The 22,482-nt window shown below is 44.9% G+C and overlaps 1 protein-coding gene across 3 annotated transcripts in view; it reads left to right on the top strand.

Annotated features, from left to right (window-relative positions):
* The window catches only part of Nsg2 (neuronal vesicle trafficking associated 2), a 59,551-nt gene that overhangs the window by 17,285 nt on the left and 19,784 nt on the right, over positions 1-22,482 (top strand). For all 3 annotated transcript variants that reach the window (XM_021177626.2, XM_029483021.1, XM_029483022.1), the window contains exon 3: positions 193-276. In XM_021177626.2, coding sequence (XP_021033285.1) covers positions 193-276 — 84 coding nt within the window. The remainder of the gene's footprint in view (positions 1-192; positions 277-22,482) is intronic.

Consider the following 22,482-nt stretch of genomic DNA (forward strand, 5'->3'; position numbering starts at 1 on the left):
AGAGGCAGAATCAGCAGCGTCACCATGCCTGCTGGGATGGGGGAGTGCTGTGGGCTGTTTGAATGTATTCGTATGTGTTTGGAAGGGGGCTTGTCATCTCTGATGTCTGTGGGATGGGCAACAAGTTCTAGTGGCCAGAGGAAAGGGAGGGAGAAACGCTGTCTCTGCGCTAACACTTGCCCAATTTTGCAGGTGATCGTGAAGACAAGAACAGAATACCAGCCGGAACAGAGGAACAAAGGGAAGTTCCGGGTGCCAAAGATCGCTGAATTTACGGTCAGTTCCTCGGTGGGATGGAATGGACGGGGACACTTGCTGTGGCGCAGGGACGCTGTGGAGTAGGAAAGTGGTACAGGCGGGAGGGATTATGGAAGTCACACCAGCTTCAACACGGAGGTTCATCCTAGGACAAGAGTGCTACCCAAGCTCTCAGGTTCCGACAGATCTGATAATTGATAAAGAGTGCCTACAGCTTCTCACTTATCCCCTGCCCTCTTCTTCCTGTGTTTCCACCACAATCTTCAGGAAATGTGACAGGAACATATTAAGAAACACAAATTTTAGTCAGCAGCTTTGGTCATAATGGATAGCAGAAGGAAGAAGAAGCTGACAGATACAAGCCAGAGGTGTATTTGGGGTGTTTTGTTTTGTTTTGTTTTGTTTCGGGGGTGGGGGCATGGTGGAGATTTAGAGTCACTAGGAGTGGACAGAGCAGTTAAGCATGATATATATGTAAGAATGAAAGGAAGAGCTGAGGTTAGTGTGTGTGGAGCTGCTTAGGAACTGACAGGAGGAGGAAGCCAGCATTCAGTAGGCATGAGGGGCCTGGCTGAGAGAGCAAAGCCTGTGCAAAGGTCCCGAGGCTGTAAGAGTGTTGCCCAATAAGAACAAGGGCAGTGAGGCTGCGCTCTAGAAAAGGGGCAAGATGTAAAAATGCTGCACCAATAGGAACAAGGGCAGTGAAAGGGGCGGGACTAACAACAACAACAACAAAAAAAAACCCAGATAAGTCAGGAGAAGTCTGTAGGATGCAGATAGTCTCAAGCCTTGCGGGCTGTGTGGATGACTCTTACCTTGTATGTTGAAAGCCTTAGGAAGCCTCTTCAGGATTTCAAGTAGAGGAGGGGTGTGACTGAATTTGGGCTTTAGAAAAATTGCATCGTCTTTCACATAATGTGTGGTGGGCAAGAGGTTAAATGGGAGACTGTTAGGCTACTGACGTGTCCAAGTAAAAATTAGTAGTGATCCAGGCAAGACTAGTGAATGGATAGCCGAAAAAGCAGACCTAACGAGCTGAAAGTAGATACTGCCCTTGGTTATCCGGGTACTGGAGTGGGTTTCCTTCTGCCCTTCATTGTTGCTGAAGCCAATTAACTACTCAAAGCATGCCGGCAGCAGCGGCGGCACAAGCGTTTCTCGCTACCTACCCCAATGTTCAGGGTTCCTGAACGAAACACACACACACACACACCCTTATATTTTAATATGCCTTAAACAGCTCAATGGCTGAGCCACTCCCAAACTTCCACACAGCTAACATACTCCCTTCCGATATTCCTGAGTTACTACTCATGAAAATCTATATTCCATTTTTGTTGCCCTAAACCCCTGTGGCCACTCTTCCCAGGCTCTTACATGTTGGCAAACTGTCCTGCACACCTCAGGCATGGCAGCTGCCCCTTTCCCAGCACAGCAGCTATCTCCTCCTCCCGCCTTGTTCCTTGCCCTGGAATCCTAAAAGTTCCACCTCTGCCTCCTTGTCAAACCATTAGTTGTTGGCAACTTTAATTACCAATCAAAACAGAGGTCAGGGACCCTCCGTGTTTTACATGCAAATTCTCGTGCAATTTTGGGGACCCAATTAACATAATACAAGCATTAGACCAAACCACAACACATGACAGTCTTTCTCTGCACTAAATTTGTCTTTGAGTGGCTGAGTGTGTGATGCTGGCTCTCTAGCAAAGGCGGGGACTGCTCATTTACTGTCATCTTACCATGTCTTCCACTGTGCAATGTGGACTTAGTACGAGGGGGACTGGCCCCTGCTGTGTGCAGCCACCTGCGGGGATGAGTGAAAGGTTATGAGGGGCAAGCAGGAGGGAGTGGGGGTGATATGTACAAATCGGGCCCTGGAGTAAAGTTGACTTGTCTTGGCACTGTCGTTCACAAAAGGCCCAGAGTCACACATAAGAATACTAACAGTAGTACTATATATAAAAATCAAAGTATTAGACAAGGTTAGACTTCCTACCTTTCTCTTGATTACATGAATAAAACCATATCTCTATAGTGGACTATTTTACAAATTCTTAAGCTTTACCTTTTTAGGCTAGCAAGATGGCTCAGAAGATGACCTAAGTTCAATTCTTAGAGCACACATACGGGGAGAGAGTTAACTGTATAGAATTGTCCCCTGACCTCCACATGCTTGCCTTGTATGCATGTGCGCGCACACACACACACACACACACACACACACACACACACACACACACACGAGATTGAGAGAGAGAGAGAGCGCTGGGAGTCCCCAGTGGATGAGGTGGTATAATTCCCCCATTAGTCAGAGAGATGATTCAGTGTGCTGGCCCAGTTACCCAGTGTCAAAGCCAGAGCCAGTGTCAGAGCTGGGCCTGTCTGTCTGGCCTTTCTGTCCAGCCATGCTGCCTGTAGTAGAAATGAGTCAGCTAAAATAATGAACAGGGTGGCTCTAAGCGGGGTTCAGGCCTTTAATCCAGTTTTGTTCAGTTGACCCTCAAGGGTCAAGTCAGTTCTGGAAGAAGAGATTTGTGTTTCACTAGCAGCCCTTTGTGAGCCTTGACTGTCAGGCGTGGGTGGGGACAAGCCCTGCCTTTTGGAACAAAAAGAAGGGGGGAGGGGGATGGAGATGAAGCAGATTCTCATTTGCTTATATAAAGCTTGAAGTGTTAATTAGCCTGGTTTTCAGCTTTCTTCAGAGAGCTTCCTCTGGGTTTTGTAAAGGATGCCTCTGCTGGTTGCAGGGTGGTAGGGGAAGAGGGTGAGGAGGCTGTGTGGTAATTAACAAGAGTCTGAAGGTCTTAGATGAGGAAGCTCACTGGGGCTCAGGGACCCACCACGTTACGTCTGCTGTGGGAGCAGAATCATAGAATTTATTTTTGCCTGGGAAAGGAAGATTGGGCTTCTCTGACTGGACCTACGGTTCAAGCTGGCAAGATGCTGGCTGGGAGAGGTTCTGAGCCAAGTAGCCATGGTGTGTGGAGGTGTGGCTTGCTGCTACCCTTAGATGTGCCTGGAGCTGTGGGTGGAGATGCTGGGGGAACATCATTACAGACAGCCTCAGAGAACTTAGCACGGACAGTTGCTGCCCACCCCTACCCCATCCCTGTGCACCCTGTTTTTCTGAATCTCCAGAGGTTCTTCCAAAAGGCTTGAAGAGTGTCCTCAGGCTAACAGGAACAAATCCATCCATCCTGGGCCCTGGGAGCTGGGGATGCTGTTAAACTGCCTGCTACAGAACATAATGATGTTTCAGAATGGCAGTTCTCAACCTTCCTAATGCTGCAACCCTCTAATGCAGTTCCTCATGTTGTGGGGACCTCCAATCATAAGATTACTTCATTGCTACTTCATAACTATAATTTTGCTACTGTTATGAATCACAATGTAATTATCTAATATGCAGGTTATCTGATTCCCAAAGGGGCTGTGACCCACAGGTTGAGAACCACTGCTCTGGAAAGTTCTGGTGTTATGGCTGTGGTTCTGCTGTGGGAAGCGCTGGTGCATGGATGGACTGGTATTATGAAGGAGCTGGTGGTGTGGAAGGTTTATGCTGCATTGAAGAATAGCTGTCACAGATAGAAGGCTGTGGCGTTCTGGGCAGCTCTAGTGCTGTGGAGGAGCTGGTGACACAGAGGCATCTGATACATACAGGGCACCAGATCCAGGAAGAATTTTGGTGCTATGGAAGGTGCTGGTGGAACCAAAGGTAGTGACACTTTGGAAGGATGAGTTCTAAAGGAAGATCCTGGTGGTGTGGAGGGCACTGGCTATGGGATGGTGACAGTGTGGGCCATTTGTGCTGCCTGAAGCTTCTGGTGTAATGGAGAATGTGATATTATGGAGATGCAAGCACTGTTGAAAATTCTGCTGTGCGAGATTCTGATACTGTTGAAGATGGCAGCAGATTGGAAGGTACTGTTGCTCCAGGAAGTCTTGGTATGAAGGAAAGTATCGATCTTGAGGAAGAGGCGGGTGCTGTGGATGTGCTGCTAGCAAGAAGGATCCCGATGCTATCAATAGTGCTGTTGCTAAGGATGGTGCTGTTTCTGTGGTCCACACTGGCACTGGCACTAAGGAAGACACTGGTACTACAAAGGGCATTGGTGTCATGAACAGTGTTGGTGCTGTGAACAGTTGTGGTGCTGTAGAGGGTGTTGGTGTCTTGGAGGGACTAATGCTGTAGAGGTGCTAGGAGCATAGAGGGTGCCCTGCTATGGGAGGTACCCATGTGCCAGATCTGCTTTTTTCCAGGGCTGGTCCATTCATGGAAACTGATGGCTGTATTTGGAAACCATTGTGTTATGAGGACAAGAGACATTCAGAGCAATGCATGGGCTTTGAGGACTCACCTGAGAATCTCAATGCTTGCCCTGGGGAAAGTCCCCTATCCTTCTGACATTCTAGTTCCTTGTTGGTAAAAACAGGGCACAGTCTTGAGGTAACAAAGAATGTAAGTTCCTGGAGTTCTGGGTGCTCAATACATGCTCGTTTATTCCCTTTTTCTTCCCCTTTGGTTCCTTGCTTCCTATCTAAGAAGCTGGATTCATCAGTTTGTTGGGCTCTGAGCCTTTCTTCCCCTTCTTATGGAGATGTGACCAGGGAAATACAGAGGAGCCACTGAAGTCAGTTCAATGTCAGGATTCCTGGGTGACCCCTGCTTTGTAATAGCTGCCACTAGAGCTTTATCTCTAAGTGGAAGCTATTTTCACTATCTTTTATTGAATCTGTCCTTTGATGACTTTGTGCATATATGTAGTTACCTTCTGTTTACTATCACTCTTAACCTCTCGTACTTCCTCCCCACCTCTGCTGTCTTCCCTACAATACAGCCATGATCTCACAGCAGCCATAGCCACCTACAGTGGACTATGTAATAATAGGCCTATCAACAGTTGGTCATAAATTGGGGAAGAGTCCACATGGCACATCGTCCTAACCTCCCTACTGAACTATAGGATACTGATAGATCTTTTTTTTTTTTTTTTTTTTTTTTTTTTTTTTTNTATATGAGTACACACCAGAAGAGGGCATCAGGTCCTATTCCAGATGGTTGTGAGCCACCATGTGGTTGCTGGGAATTGAACTCAGGACCTCTGGAAGAGTAGTCAGTGCTCCTAACCACTAAGCCATCTCTCCAGCCCCAATACTGATAGATCTTAAGCAAGGTAGACATTCTTTTCATTTGTGATCTCCTGATGAACTCGTGTTCCAAACCCCTGCTCACACAATTCCCTGTGTTAAACTTGGTGGGTCTGCACAAAACAAAACAAAAAAGCCTTTTCTTTTTCAGGGCAGGTTATTTTTCAACACGTTAGTCATAAATGATCATATCATCCTTAGGCTTTCTTTTATCCATCTTCCTTCCAACAACCTTGCAACCTAGATACCGCTGCTACTCCAAAAGGATGCCCAGCAAAAGTAAGGAACTGTCCTGAAGTTGTTCAGTCAGGAAATGCACAAAACAAACTATCTGGTGGCCCTGCATCTCACAATCCCTGCCGAACCTCACATGGCCCTACCCCATCTGACTTCTCTTCCTCCTCTTCCTCTTTCTTCTTTGTCTTCATGACATACTGAGGGTTGGCTCAATGCCTGTTCCCAGAAGACACAAAGGGAACAGCAAGGTACTTTCAGGGCCTCATCACAGTGTAGAATAAACAACAAAACAAAACAAAACAAAACCAGAACAAAAGCCCTACTAGCCACCTGCAGTAGGAGCCTTTTTGGTCATCTTAGCTGGCCTAGGGCTTCCTCTGAGCTCTACAAGGTCATGTTGGGTCTGCATTTCCACTCTGTCTCCCAGGGATCCCCAGTGCTTGCAGAAAAATGCCTGGCCTGTTGCTGTTTCAAGTTCCCAGGCCATGGCCAGGCATGAGGTGACTGGGTGAATTGCAGTGTGAACCCAGTCCTCTAGGGTGGCCTCCATGTTCTTGGCTGAACTCAGCCTACACAGGCTTCCATTAGAAGGTGCCCAGGCACATGAAGAAAGGTCATGAGATACCTGTAGACCAGTCCCAATCTCTCCTAAAGAACCAATGTAGGTAGGCTTTTTAAAAAATTGAATAACCACCCAAACAATTTAAAACAATAAAACCTTTCCAGCAGACATTTCAGACCCAAATATTCATTAGCGTTGATTTTCTACTCTTTAGAACTCTACAGTCTTTAGGCTTCTGCCCTGGTCCCAGTGGTATCTGGTGCTTTCTGTATGCTGTCCCACACAGAAAGGCTGCTCTGGGCAGATATATACCATAGAGCTAGGGTAAGCAAGGTGACTTAGCCTGGGCCCTACAAAGAAGCTATAAAACTAGGATGTACCCCAAGGTCCTAAAAATTGTGCTTCTTGCATCCTGGGAGGCCAGTGCTGGAAAAGACTGCTCAGGGCAAGCCACTGCTGAGTGACAGAGATGCCCCAACTACAATCTACCTCAGCTTCCCGCCATTCTTTTGTTTGCTTCTCTATACTGTGAAACTTCAGGCCCCAACCTCTGTATTCCCTCTGTCTTGGTCAGGGTTTCTATTCCTGCACAAACATCATGACCAAGAAGCTAGTTGGGGAGGAAAGGGTTTATTCAGCTTACACTTTCACACTGCTGTTCATCACCAAAGGAAGTCAGGACTGGAACTAAGCAGGTCAGAAAGCAGGAGCTGATGCAGAGGCCATGGAGGGATGTTACTGACTTATTTTCCCTGGCTTGCTCAGCTTACTTTCTTATAGAACCCAGGACTTCCAGCCCAGGGATGGCACCACCCACAATGGGCCCTCCCGCCTTGATCACCAACCAAGAAAATGCCCCACAGCTGGATCTCATGGAGGTACTTACCCAACTGAAGCTCCTTTCTCTGTGATAACTCTAACCTGTGTCAAGTTGACACAAAACCAGCCAGTACACCCTCCAACATCAGCATGGCAGGACACATGGAGAAACAGCAGAACTGGACACCCCACGCCAGTCACAATGTCTCAAGAGCCTGTCCTTTCTGCACCCTGATTTCTCAGCTCCTTCAGCAGTGCCTACCTGTTAAGCCCTCTCCCTGGCCCCTTTATCCCCCATCTCAGCCTCCTACAGGCCATTTTCACTGCCCCACCATGTCCTCTTTATCTTTACGCCCCAAAGAGCCTTGCCAGAGCTCTGCTAACCTAGGTGCTCAAAGATACTCTTAACACACAACTAAGAAGGCGAATGACCAACCAGCCAAAATCCCAGTATTATCAACATTAGCACTGGGAATCTTATTGACAACACCTTCATTTCAGTCCCAGCCTTCTCTGACCTCCGAGCCTCTCCCTGATTGTGTAGTCCTACACACATCTTCCCGACCCTGCTCCTTGGGACCTGGGATCTCACTTTACAGCACAGCCATTTGCTTCTACCAGTTTTTCATCAAACCACTGGGGCTTCCTTTCATGGGTGGGATTCTAATACTTGCTGACAGCAGCAACTGGGGTTTTAAAATATTACTTTATTGTCTGTTGTCTTGGTTTTTATTGCCGCCTTTTTATTTTGAGGAACATTTTTAGGCACGTTATTAAAAACTGCCTGCTGAGTTCAGGGCAGAGTCATTATCCAACTGGGAAAGAATTTGTACATGAGTGCTTGGTAGAAAAGGGCTGTCATAGTGTTTAAAGGCTATGGTTTCCCATGGCTAGAGCCTCACTGAAAATTAGGATAAAGATGCCGCCTTTGGGTTTGGTTGATAAGTGTTTTGTTAGAGTCACCTTTGAGAAAATGGGCTTTTCAAATAAACAAACAAATAGAAAACCAGTACGACAAAAATACCAAGACAAAACAAAGAGTATACACGGACCAACACAGACACACACACACAGACACATACACACACAGAGACACACACACACACAACACACAGACACACACAGAGACACACACACACACGGACACACAGACACATGGACACGCACACAGACATAGAGACACACACAGACACGCACACAGACGCATAGACACACAGAAACACACACATACACAGATACACAGACACACACATAGACACGTAGACACACAGATACACACACATAGATACACAGACACACAGATACACATACATAGACACACAGACACATACAGATACAAACATATAGACACACAGAGTCACACACTCGCACACATGGAGTCCATTTTGTGTTGGCCAACTACTCATGGACATGAAGCTTGCTCTGGAGTATGGTTGGTATAAAAAGATAGATAGATAGATAGATAGATAGATAGATAGATAGATAGATAGATGATAGGTAGGTAGGTAGCTAGATGGATAGGTAGGTAGATAGATAGGTAGATAGATAGATAGATAGATAGATAGATAGATAGATAGACACAGACAGAGAATGATAGGGAGTTGGATAGAATCTGGAAGAAGTTGTTGGATGGACAATATGATCACAACATATTACATGTGAACATTGTTAATTAAAAGATTTTAAAGAGAGAATATGTTCTACTATTAATTAATAGTGGAATACCAAATATGATATTTTTAAATAAAATATTTCCCAGAGAAAGGAAATCTATAGGGTCTTCTGAGCAATACTCCCGAGTTTTATGAAGTGATGGGGGAATCAGTGTCCTCAAAGTCAGCTTCCTGGGTCATCTTTATTACTGGTTTCTCGGTCTCCCTGACTGCAACAAACCTCAGTAAATAAATGCACTGATAGGAAAAGTTACTTGCTAATGAATCTAGCAAAAGACTCTTGTGACTGTTCAGGTTTCCATGAACAGTATGCAGTGGGGATGCATGCAGTGGGGCCATAGGCAGTGGGCACATGCAGTAGGGATGCATGCAGTGGGGATGCATGCAGTGGGGACACATGCTGTGGGTATGCATGCAGTGGGGGACACATGCAGTGGGGACACATGCTGTAGGGATGCATGCAGTGGGGGACACATGCAGTGGGGGGACACATACAGTGGAGGTAACCATGCAGTGGGGGGACACATGAAGTGGGGACACATGCAGTGGGGACACATGAAGTGGGGATGCATGTAGTGGGGACACATGCAGTGGGGGGACACATGCTGTGGGGGACACATGCAATGGGAATGCATGCAGTTCCCACCCAGGTGCAAAGCAATGGGAAAGCTGTTGGAAGTTTCAAGCCACTGACCACAGTACGAATATCTACACCAGATAAGCTGGGGCCTCTGTCCATCTCCCTCCTCTACCAGAGCTGGTCACTGTGTAAAAGGTGGTGTAGAAAAGGGGGACACACCAGAGATGGGCGAGGTCGATGTTTTAGTGTGTAAACTAAGGCTCTTTCCTAAATCCAAGTGTGAGTGCTCCTAGTTCTAAAGTGGGACCGCAGTGCCTGCATTGTAGACTTGTGGCAGGGTCCATACCAGGGATCTTCATCCTTGGATTGAGGTCACTGGCCTGGATAAAACATCCTCCATGTTGGGTATCTGGGGATGTCTAGACCCTCGATCTTAAGGGATATTTCTTTCCTAATCCTTGGACTTTCCATCTCTGTTGTACCTAGGATGTGCAAAGTCAAAGTAGACCATCAGAGGACCTTTTTGCTTGCTGAAGGCTCCCTCCTTCCTATGGGCAGCTGTGTGAAAGCCTCAGCTCCGGTGTGCCAGGCGGGTCCTCTGCCTCAGGCCCCCTGCACGCTCACTGCCCAGGGTTCTCTCTCATGGCTCCACAAAGCTGCCTTTCCACATCTGCTAGTTGCTCCATGCTCTCCATGCTCTCCTCCACTTCCGTTACTATCCCATGTTTGCTCCATGTGACCCAGCTCAGATAAATCTTCCCTGCCCCCCAACCACCGCCCCCGGCTGGAATGTGCCCTTGGTTCTATAAGTCTCCTCACTTGGGGACCCTTCCATGGCAGGTGAAAGCACTCCCCTGTTCCCACACTTATTTCTCTGTTAATGTCCTTGAGCTTCCCTGGAGCCCTGCCGCCTGGCTGGATTGCTGAGGCTGTCCTGGGGGCCACAGACAGCTTTCTCACACCCTCCACTGGGTCAGTGAGGGAAGAATGCATACAGAAAGCCAAGCAGCATTTGAAACATTATTACTTATGATTCATAATATCAAACTCCATGTGAATGAACGGCTATAATACACCAGGCTTTTGCTAATTATTTTTCACTTTTTATTTATTGTACCTCCAGAACTAGGTACAGTCTCTTGATGTGCAGATAAGAAAGCTAGGGATCAGAATGGTGAATGAGGTAGCCAGAGTCACACAGCCAATGAGGAAAGGAGGCAGGCTTTTTGGGCCCAGAATGCTTTGTGTCTAAGTGTGTACCTGTGTGTGCAAATATATACAAATGTACCCATGTCATGATTATCTTCCAAATTAGGAAACCCGGCCCATTTAGGGAATGGCCTACACGGAAGTGTTTGCTAAATTACTTGTATTTAGCTGCATATCTCTTATTTGCTAATCATTACATCAACCTTATTGTAGTTTCTTTCTCTTCTTTAAGCACCCTGCTTCAAACCCTGAAGTGTGCTGGTCCAAAAGAGAAAAAAGGAAAGCAGACGTTTCCCACGACAGTCAGGCCATTTTCTTAAGGCTTACTAAGCAGGCTGCTTCCGGGGCCCCACAGGTGGGAGGGTTCACTCTCTCTGACCTTCAGGGTCTCCATGCCTCTCCTGCTATAAAGACTGACTATTTCAAATGGGATTTCTTTTTTCTAAATTTACAGTACTTAATCTCCTGGAACAGTGAGGGGGAGGCAGGCCTTAACAAAGCGACTATACTTTGTATGCAGTCTGTCATGTCTCCACTGTGTTCCATAATTACAAGAAAACTAGTTGTCATGGCAACTGCTGTACAGCCCTTGCTTTCTGCCTCGGATGCTGCCAGTCTGCAGCACTGTGATATGAGCAATTGGGAGAGACTTTCTCTACAGAGGGTTCGTCTCTCACTTGGGTGGACATTATTACATTCCTTTTAATTTTCCATTTTACTGACAGGCCGGGGTTCAAATGTTAGTTCTACAGCTCATTGGCTGTGGAGCGGAGGGGCAAATCATCTTGCTTCTGGAAGGTTTTCTTTCCTTCTTGGTAAAATGGGGATAGCATCACCCAGGCGAGAACAGTAGTAGTATTTATGTGTGCAGCTGCTTAGCATAAGTCTTTACATACAGTGAGTCTCTAGGAGATATTAGCTATCTTCTCCCTAACCTCTTTCACTCTGAGGCAGAGAAAAAAAGATGTTGGGAATGAAGAGGGGTAGATGGTTTGGAATCTTTACAAAAATATTTTCATTCTTAAAAATAAAGAAAATGGTTTTGGTAACATTTGTAGTTACAAAACCCAATTACTGTACAAAAATCATATGGTTGAATTGTGTATGAGGAAGAGAGAGAGTAAATATTCAGTTAGTTTACATTTTCGGATATTTGGATATTGGAAATTGCATTTCCCTGAATAGATCTTTAATGTCCAAGCCAATAGCAACACACCACTAAATTGAGTAGGGGAAACCTGGCCTCAGTTTCCCCATATGTAAGGTTGGTACTTGAATGCACTTCCCTCCAAGGATGTCTGGCAGTCTTGTGTTGGAACCGTGCTTCTGACGGGGGCGGTTTCATTCCATAGAGGCCCTTTGGAAATGCCTGGAGAAATTTTGGCCAACATAGCTGGATATAAGTGCCTTATGAGCATGGAGTAGAGGAGAGATTAGGGACACAGCTAAATATCCCATAATACATAGCACCACCTTCTACAAGGAGGAACCAGCACCCACAAGATCCTAGTGGGACCACAGTTCAGCGACCATGCTCTGGGGTTGGTGCCAAACAGGATCCCGCCACAGTCCTGCCACCAAAATAAGCCAGACTTGCCCCAGAGCACCCCAGAGAGAGGGTGTCTCTCATCCTGGTGCTGACACACATGTTTGAAGTCTTGAGTGGGGGGTTGGGTTAGTAAACATTGGTGCTGATTCAAATTCTAGCACTGGTGTGGTAACTGGGGAAGGAGAATCCAGAGTTCAAGTTCAGCATGGACGATATGAGATGTTGTAAAGAAGGAAAAAAGAAGGAAGGAAGGAAGAAAGGAAGGGAGGGAGGGAGGGAGAGAGGGAGGGAGGAAGAAGAAAAAAGCCACACCCAAGGCTTGAGGGTACAAGTCAACAAAAGCATATCTGCCCAGAAGGAGCCTGAGTTCAGTCCCCAGTACAGCAAAACCATAATGAAGATACTGGGGAGATGGCTCAATGATTAAGAGCACTGGATGCTCTTCCACATGACCCAGGTTCATTTCCCAGAACCCACATAGCAGCTCACAAATATCTGTAACTCCAGCCTCAGGGATCCATTGCCCTCTTCTGACCTCTGTGGAATACAGACATGCACATAGGCAAAACCTCCATGCATATAAAATAAAAATAAAAAAATTTAGAAGGCATAATGATGCTGGCATCCAGAAGGGGACTGGAGGCTGCAGGCACCTTAATGAAGATGGATGCAGCGTAGGCAGGCAGAAACTGCCCATTCCTTCTCTTCCCTGTTGCTACCTGACTGTAAGAGACAGGCATGATTGCGTCATCCTCCAGGACAACCACTCTGGATGCTTCATCGGGTCCAAAAATAGCTGAACAAATATCTTGCACTTCTTCAGGCTCCTGCTTGCCTCTACACCCTTCTCGCCCATGAAATCACTCTTCAGCATCCTCCTGGCCTCTGTTTCCCTCTCCTTACCAAGTGCTTTTCTTTCCTTCATCGCTGATGGATATGTATTTATCCATCTGATGACACTGGCTCAAACTTCCCATTCATCTCCTTCATGCCATCACTTCCTTGCATGCAGGTTTCCCATGATGCTAGGACAGCTTGGACTCCCCAGGGCAGAACTGTCCACTTCAGTTTCATAGCCCATGGAGCTATGTGCTTTGGAGCTGTGAATAGGATAGTCAGTAACTTTTTAAAACAAACAAATATGTCTTCTTTTCATGTGCATTGTATGTGGTATGTATGTATACATACATGCTTGAGTGAGTGTGTGTGTGCATGCGCACGCGTGTACTCGGGGTATGACCTAAATTCTGGTCCTTGCTTGTGGGACAAATATTTCAACTGTGGGGTCATCTTCCCAGTCCATGGGTTTTTTTGATCTTGATTTTGTCTTTTAATAAGAAAACCATAGACACACACACACACGCACACACACACACACACACACACACACACACACACACACACACACACACCTGTATGAAGAAACAAACCTAAGCTGAAATGTTAAAGTCTCCCTTTTTCTCTCCTCCCTCTACAGAGAAAGGACTCTTCAGAAAGTACAGATTTAGGAGGTGAGCTTTGAGATAGCCAAAATACCCATTCTGCAGCTCTGTGTTGCTCAGGTTGGAAAGTTCTAGAAACATGTGGCTAAATACATTTGGATTAAGCGATAGACACATTAGGTCGCTTCCTTGCTGCTATGGCACATGCCCGAGGAGAAGATGTAAGGGAGGAAGGGTTTACTTAATCTCACCGTTTGAGGGAATATTCTCCACAGTGGTGAGGGAGCCTTGATGGCAGGAGCTGGGGACAGCTGGACACATGGCATCCCCAGTCTGGAACCAGGGGGGATGCTGACACTCAGCAAACTTTCTCCTTATTACCTCATTTTCAAGGTGATTCAAGATCCCCTTGAGCTGACCATCAAGATTAGCCATCACAATGAATACAATTCACACATTAATTCCATAGTCTTGAGCCACATTTGAAGTGCTCAGCAGCCACAGGAGTCAGGAGCACCCCACACCAGAGAGCTCAGGCCTGTAGAGCTTCCCCTCTGGGTAGAGACACAGCAACCTGGGAGTCCTCTCCCAGCTTCTCCCTCAAAGACCTTTGCTTGGCAGCCTTTGGACTTACATAAGCATGTATGTATGTATGTATGTATGTATGTATGTATGTATGTATGTATGTATATATCTGCTGCCTCCCTTCATTTTCTCAGAACCAGCCACTTTACACATTCTTTCGTCATGTGTTCTTTTTCTCTTGATAATATACCTCAGAGACCTTTCCGCATCTACACATTGATCTCTTTCTTGTTCTGTTATCACTGCAGACTGAGATGTTTCATAATCTTTCTCAATTATGTTGCTATTGTTATGTCTTTCAGTCTTGTATGCTAATGTCTGCAAAAATTCCTTGTGTTTATGTCTACACACAGCACAGCATACCACACACACCATATATTCACTATATACAACACACACTAAACACTTACACACATACACACACACACACACACACTACTAAATAGACCGGGCAAATTGTATTTATACAGTGGAGGGAGCAGTTAAGAATTTAGGGAAGACTGGGGAACATGGGAAGAGCTGGAAAGGAGGAAGGAGGGATGGAAATGATATAAATGTAGTACTCACACACAAAATTCTCAAAAATCCAAAAGTTTAAATGAACAGGTATATAAAATTGTCCTGAGGAAGCTTGCTTAACCTCTCCACCATGTGAGGGCAAGTGGAAAAGGTGCTATGCATGAGCCCAAACTGGTCTTAACCAGACTGAAGCTGCAGGGACTTTGAGCCTGGACTTGTCAGCTCTTGGATCCCATTGTTTATGAGCCCCTTGGCCTACAGCCTGCGCATGTGCGCATGTACACGCCTCTCACCCGTTCCAGGTGTATTTATAGGGCGTGAGGATCCTCAGTCATTCAGAGGAGGATGGGTAGGTTCCTGGGTTTTATAGACTTGGCTGAGCTGTTTCCAATCTCTACTTCCTCCTAAACAGGTGGCTCTCCCAAAACTGCCAGCCCCGCTTTTAAAGGACTTCAAATATGGTATCAATAACACAGACAGAAAATAGTTTATTCACCAATAATGTAAATGGAAATGATATTTTATTTTTAACTTTGCTTATCTTTCATTACCAGTAACACTGAGCTTTGCATATTTTTGCTTAATATGTACTAATTATACATATTGATTAGGTTCAGTGTGATATTTATATGCATGCATACATATATTCTGATCAAACACAATTTCTCTTTATCTACCCTCCCCTACCACCCCAAACTCTATCATTACACTCCATTCAAGTCCTCTCTTCCTCCCTCCCCCTTCTCTTTCCCCCCCATAATCTCTCCCTTTTGCTTCTGCACGGTGAGAACCAACACGTGCTATTAATCTGTCAGCACCAAGTCCTTTAGTTCCTTCCATTTTGATGCAAATGGCGTGATTTCCTCCTTCTTCGCATCTGACTAACACTCCGTTATGTGTATATAGACTTATGTGTATATGACTCCATTATGTGTATATAGAGAGCGTTTTCTTTAGCTGCTCATCATTGGCAGCCACTTCGGTTGATGCCAATTTTAACTGTTGGGAGTAGCACTATTATAAACATGGACGGGCACATGTGTCATGATTTGCTGGGTTTATTTCCTGTGGTTATATACTCAGAATAGCTAGATCACATGGTAGGTCTATTTTTAGTTTTTTGAAGACCTTTAAACTGTTCTCCTTAGTTGTATTAATTTTTCTTTTTACCAGCCCGGTAAAAAGCTCTGTTTTCACCACCATAGTGTCTGGTCTTATTGACTATTCGACCTTTGAGTCTTGCCTGAAAGCTCTCTGTGTGGCTAGGTTGGCTATGATTCCCACCTATTCACATCCTGCTCCCCCGAGTGACGGACTTCATGTGTCTCACTGGTTTTTTTCAGCTATTTCTTCCCAGTTGGTTTTGTTTGTGGCCTAGGTGTGGTGCTGCTGCTAGTGCTGTTGCTCTCCTTCCCTTCCTCCTCCATCTCCCCCTCCCCATATCTCCCTCCTCTTCTTGCTCTTGGATACTATAGAGCTTTCTCTTTTGCTTTAACTCAAATTAGTCATCAATCCAGAAGTATAAAAGAAAACACAGCCACATTTCACTCTCCTAAATGGTCACAAGACCTTCTCCCACCCTAAGCCTGGGAAGCCTTCTGGATTTGTTGTTTCATTGTTTGATTCATCTGGACTTTGCCTCTGACTGAAGAGTGGGTTGGAAATCCAGCATTACTGTTTGTGCTAGTATCCACTCTGAACTATGTATACTGTTTGTTTGTTTGGTTGGTTGGTTGGTTGGTTGGTTGGTTGGTTGGTTTTTGGTTTTTATTTGTTCTTGAAACAGGGTTTCTCTGTGTAGCCCTGGCCATCTTAGAACTTATTCTTTAGGTCAGGCTGGCCTCAAACTCAGAGATCCCCCTGCCTCTACTTTGGAGTGCTGGGATTAAAGGCGGATGTCACCATGATTCAACTATTTATTCTTAGCTCAGACTTTGCATTTATACTTTTTTGCCATTGGGCAGTTAACTTCTCATTGTTCCCGGTGATTTGTTGGCAGGTTCATTCTCTGTGTCAAAATGCCAATGGCTGTTCCTTCTCTAATATTTTGATTTCTTATGTCATGTTGATTCTTCTATTGTTAAAATAAAAAGGCGTATTGCAAAATGCTGTCTTTTCTCTTCTAATTGCATTAGTCAGTAATTTCAGATCTGTTGTTTCTATCTATCTAGCATTTTACTACTTAAAATTTTCACGGATTTACCCAACATATCCTTTCTGAGTTATGGAGGTAACTGTGTGTCTTCTCTTCTTCCTTTTTAAATTTAGACTGTTTTCTTGTTTGCAATTTCATGAATGTGTACAATGTACTGTCATCATAATCACCCTGTTACCCTTTCCCACTCCTGGTGACCCCTTTTGTGGGAAAATTGCTAATTAAGGTCGAAGTCTACCATTGACCCAGTAATCTTGTGGGGCTTGGCACATTGGGGCGGGGGGGCGCTTAGGGCTTTGCTTTCTCTGACCTTGTCTAGGGAATTGTAAGCCCCCACATACAACTCTCCCTGAGGACTGTCACATAGCCTCCATCAGATTGCAGGATCAGTTTCCTTTGTCTTGATCAAACCTGTTCAGCTAGCGCCGAGATTCCTGAAATGCTTCCCCATCCTAATGAGGCATTTCCGTGCCCCAAGACCTTAGCCAATGACCTGTGTCCATCCCGGAAGTTCCTATCGTTAGTCCTCCAAAACCTTGTAAGTCTTGAATCTCCCTAAGTAATGTTGATCTGTCTCCTGATAGCTGGTCCCGGTATGGTCATTCACCATACATACTCGCAGGGCTTCTGAACCCCCACACCCCACACCCACTCATCATCTCTGTCCACAAGAGCAGGGAGACCCATACCCTTTATCCTTCCCAACTATCTTCCTCTGATTTCACATCTGTGTTTGTGTGTGTGTGTGTGTGTGTGTGTGTGTGTGTGTATATGCATAACTGCAGCTGCCACATGATCATGATTGCAGCAGCCATGACACATCTGGGTGACAGCATTTTGTAATACGCCTCCCTCTCCTCCAGCTCTAACGTCTTTCTGTTCCCCCTTTGATGTTCTCTGGGCCTTAAAGATGATTATAGAGATGCCCTACTTAGGACTGAGTGTTCAACAGTCATTTATGCTCAACACTTTGACCTGTTATGAGTCTTTGCATTAACAGCTGCTCAGTGCAAAAAGAAACATCTCTGGCCAAGACGGAGAGAAACACTAATCTATATGTATAAACATGAATATTTATAAGTTAGTTTAATAACATGTCATTTAGCAAAACATTAGTAGTAAGTTCCTCCCTAGGACCTGTGACCTCTGCAGCTGTAGACCTTGACCAGGTTCATAGTACCAAGGATGCTTCCTGGTAAAGGCTTTAAATTTCATGAACCAGGAAGTGGTGGTTATTCACAGAGCAGTCATGCCACTATGGCACTGGTGGGCATTTCTTGCCTAGAAGGTCAGTATTGTAGCATGCAGGGTCCACAGTTAGTCCAGAGCCTTCTATCACTAGAAATGTGAGGTTCTGTCTTTTTTGATCCATAATAAATTTTGACAAATATGATTATTTTACCATTAAATTTTCAAGTAAAAAACCATTTTTTACACATTTTGTAATACATATCCTTGTTTTGTATACTGCCAACTCCTATTTGTTAATGTATTATTTTAAAACTTTGCTTAAATAATATTGTGAGATCATATTTATCAGGTTTGCTAAAGTGTTTATTTCACCTCTGGGGGAGAAAAAAAGAGTTCACGCTTTTTTTCTTTATTTTCTGGGAAAACTGGGGGTAAGGAAATAATGTTTATCTTTGTTTTAAGATATTTTTATACACAAAGATAAGCCATAAAATCATCTATATTAGTATTCTTGGGGGTATAATAGTTTTCAGTAAATATATGAAGAGATGAGTAAACAAATTTAGTTTTCACCCAGCTGCCTCTCTCTAAACCTTTGAAGGATTGCATTTTGGAATCTGTCCATTGTCTTCCCTTATTTGTCACTCCAGTGAGCAATTCTCTCTCCCCGTTCCATCAGCACATATTTACAGAGTGGCTGTCCTGTGCATTGCCTGAGGTCCACGGTATTGGTGATTCTCGGCAGCACAAGCCCTCATTCCAGAGATGCTCCATGCAGAGGAAGCTGTTGCTGAGGTGAACTCTATTCTAAAGCAATGCCATTCACCATTGGATATTAGTAGAACTCTGGGCTCTATGTTTACAGAGTTAATTCTTTAGGGATCCATTAGTCACCCCTGGATCTGGAGAATACAAGTAATTCCGGGCTGCACACACCTACAACAGACGATACTGCCTGTACATTTGTGTCTGCTTCTTGCTTCTGGCAGGTCTGCAGAGTGAAGCCACACAGGCCTGTAGGGTGGGAAGGCTCAGATTTGCCTTGCAGGTATGGCTCACTTCTCTTTCACTCCTGAGCTTTAGGCCTCCAGTTTGTAAGGTGAAGCCCCCAATCCTTTTTTGTGGGATAAGTAGACAAAGCATATATGTACACAAATCCATAAAACACGGCTGGCTTCAGAGATAATGTTTCCTTTCGGATTTAGTGTCTGTCCAGATACCTGGTTCAGTCTTGGGCTGTGGCGGGGGCTATGGGATGCAGTTATATCTGGATTGCTTGGAAGCCCTCAGCTAGTGCCCTTATTTTCCAGATATACTCAATCCGTTTCCACCCACGCTGCCTAAGTACTTCTTTAGGACTCAAGTGGAACCACATCAGTGAACCTTGGAAGCTCAACCTGTTTAGCTCTCTCAGGCTCCCAAGAAGCTTTTACTTCAATTTACTGTGTTGACCACAGAAGCCCTGTCTTCCATCACTGCGTACCCCCGCCCCACCTCTGTGCCTTCAGGCAGTTCTCTGCCTGCTCTTCCCCGGCTCCTGGGAGGCTGCCTCAGAAGTGTTGTCTCCAGCACACTGCATCCCGTCTTGCCTGCTAAGGATCAAGCCTACCTTCATCCCTACATCCCATGTGCCTAGCACTGAGCTTGTCCTGAACTAGGCACCCAGCCTATGTCTGTGACCCAGTGTTATATGATCACATGTGAATGAGATTTTGCCATTTCAGTTCTCTGAGGATCCAGGGGGAAATGTTCTTTAAAACAAGTTTAGAGAGCCAGGAAGAGCAATTCCATCTCTCACTGTCGAATACGATGAGAAACTATGAATTTCCTAAAAGACCCCAGGGTATGATGCTGTAATTGAGACTTGGAGACTCCTTTCATTATTTTTGTTCCACCAGAAAGGTTTGAACCTTTTGAATATCATTTATTCATATGGTCAGAGCTCTTCTAAAATGAGTTTCCCGATTCCCTGATTGGCCCATACTATTTGAGCATTGTTATGAAGTTCAATCCACTGTTCTGACTTGTGACCACTTCAAGATAATTAGCATATGCATTATCTTCTCTTTTATCATTTCTTTATGGATAGTCCATTAAAAATTTTCTTGTAGTGGGGAGGGTATAAGGGACTTTTGGGATAGCATTTGAATTGTAAATGAAGAAAATATCTAATAAAAAATTGTTTAAAAAAAAACCCTATTGCACCACACCAAAAAAAAAAAAATCCTCTTGTAGCCTTTTGAGGTATATAATACATTTGGAGTAATTATTCTGACCCTGGAGTAATAGAATATCAGAGCTGATTCTTCCTCCTCTGAAACACTGAGCCTCCTGACCAGCCTCCCCTCTTCCTCAGTTTATCATAGCCTCTGGAATCCACCATTCTCTCTTAGGTTTCTGCATGATGAACCCTTTTGAACCCGACACAGGATGCAAATCGGTGACATTTGTCTTTTTCTTCTGACATTTCACTTAACAGACCACCCACGTTAGTGCACGTGACAAGATTGCATGGCTTTATTTTGTATGGCTGAGTTGTATTCCATTATCCATAAATACTTTATTTTCTTTCTTCGTTTGTTCATAGACACCCAGATTGATTCTACAACCCTGTTAGAAACAGCGTTGCAATCAGTGTAAAAGCGTGCTTTCTGTCTCTTCTATGCAATGATTTTATTGCTTTGGGGGATATACTGTTTTTAGTGGTGGCTCCATATTGCTTTCTTTAGTGGCTACGCTAATTTATATTCCTACCCTTGTTTTTTACATTACCTTCAGCATTTATTATTATTATCATCATCATCATTAATCCTTTTTCAGGACAGTCATTCTAGCTAGAGTGAGGTGGTATCTAACTATGGTTTTGATTTACCGTTTCCTATTGGTTAGTGGCAGTGAGTATCATCTCCATCTGTCATTGCCAGGTTTATTTGAATGAGTATTTCTAACAGAGCCTGGAGGCCAAACTACTCAGCCACTCACTGTGCCTCATGAAACTCAGGAGCAGGTGAACTTGCAAAGCTGTGGGTCCCCGCCCTCTCCTCCCTCCCACCCCACGTAGCCCCTTCCTTCTTTCTGAACAATGCCAGTGATTTTACAGTTAAACACCCATGCTCTAATGACTGCTTCAGTACTAGGAGAGAAAAGAAGGCCCAGGAAGACTGAGCAGAGACAGGGCTGCTGGGCCAGTGCTTACTGCCTTTTCCATTGCTCTTGGATTCCATAACTACCTTGTGACAGTGACATTGCTGGAGTCCCTCTCCTTGCATAGAAAGCAAAACAGAGGGGAAGGTAACTTGTTTGAAGCTGGATGGGTCAAAGAAAATCCATCTGTGCATCTTTCTAAGCAATCAGTTTGTTTTTCTTTTCCACATGTTATGAACATTATCACAAATCTATTTTCTTCTTTGGCCAACCTTGTAGAAAACACTGAGTCAGCTGATTGCCCATTCATCTCAAATATGAGCACTGTAATCTTCCATGCATCTCAGTTTCCCATTTCCGTTCCTTCTGTTGGCTTCTCTGAGATAATGGCATTAATCACATGTATGGTTGAGAAGCCTTTGTCCAGCAATACTTGGGACCAGGAGGGTTAGAGACTGCAGGCTTTGCATATTTGTGTATTCACAATCAGAAGCCTTGGGGCCAGGAAGCACATCCACCACCACATATATATATATTTTGTGTGTACATTGTGTAGAACCCGGGGTTACTTTCCATGGCATTCTTGCTGGGCTTGCCCACCCTGTGAGGTCAGCAGTGGAGCCGTCCACTTACGTATCACCTCAGTGCTCGGAATGACTTGGAGTTCAGATTTTCCAATTAGTGATGCTCAGCCTATATGAACTGTGCAGACACTATGGAGTGCTTGGGCAGAGCTTGGCATAAGATAAGCACTCAGTGAGTGTTAGAAGCTACTAACCAACCCATAATGGGGCTTGATGATAAGTCAAGAGGGTGGCTGTAGACATAACTCACAGAGCACTGGATGCTCTTCAAGAGGACTCAGATATGATCCTCGGCACCTAAGTCACAGCCATCTGTAACTTCAGTTCCAGGGGATCTGTCACCCTCTTCTGATGTCCTTGGACACTCCACGCATGTGGTGCACAGACATACATGCAGGTCAGCACCCATACAAATAAATAAAGTTTAGAGCTGGGCAGTGGTGGCGCACGCCTTTAATCCCAGCACTTGGGAGGCAGAGGCAGGCGGATTTCTGAGTTCAAGGCCAGCCTGGTCTACAGAGTGAGTTCCAGGACAGCCAAGGCTATACAGAGAAACCCTGTCTCGAAAAAAAAAAAAAAAAAAGAAGAAGAAGAAGTTTAGAGTTGAGAGAAACTGGTCATGTGACTTTTCTTTACTTGACACAGACTTGCTGAGAGCTCACAGCAGCCAATCATGGCCAAATAAAAAAAGTACTGAAATAATATCCAAGAAAGCAGTTTGGGCAATGCCTGATTGACACAGGCAAACATCAGGTTGGCTTTCTCAGCCTGGAGTAGCAGAGTCTGCACCTCTTTGGGGATCTTGTTTCTATATCCAGGAAGATTTC

The sequence above is a fragment of the Mus caroli genome, chromosome 11 (genome assembly GCF_900094665.2).
Source record: "Mus caroli chromosome 11, CAROLI_EIJ_v1.1, whole genome shotgun sequence".
Taxonomy (NCBI): domain Eukaryota; kingdom Metazoa; phylum Chordata; class Mammalia; order Rodentia; family Muridae; genus Mus; species Mus caroli.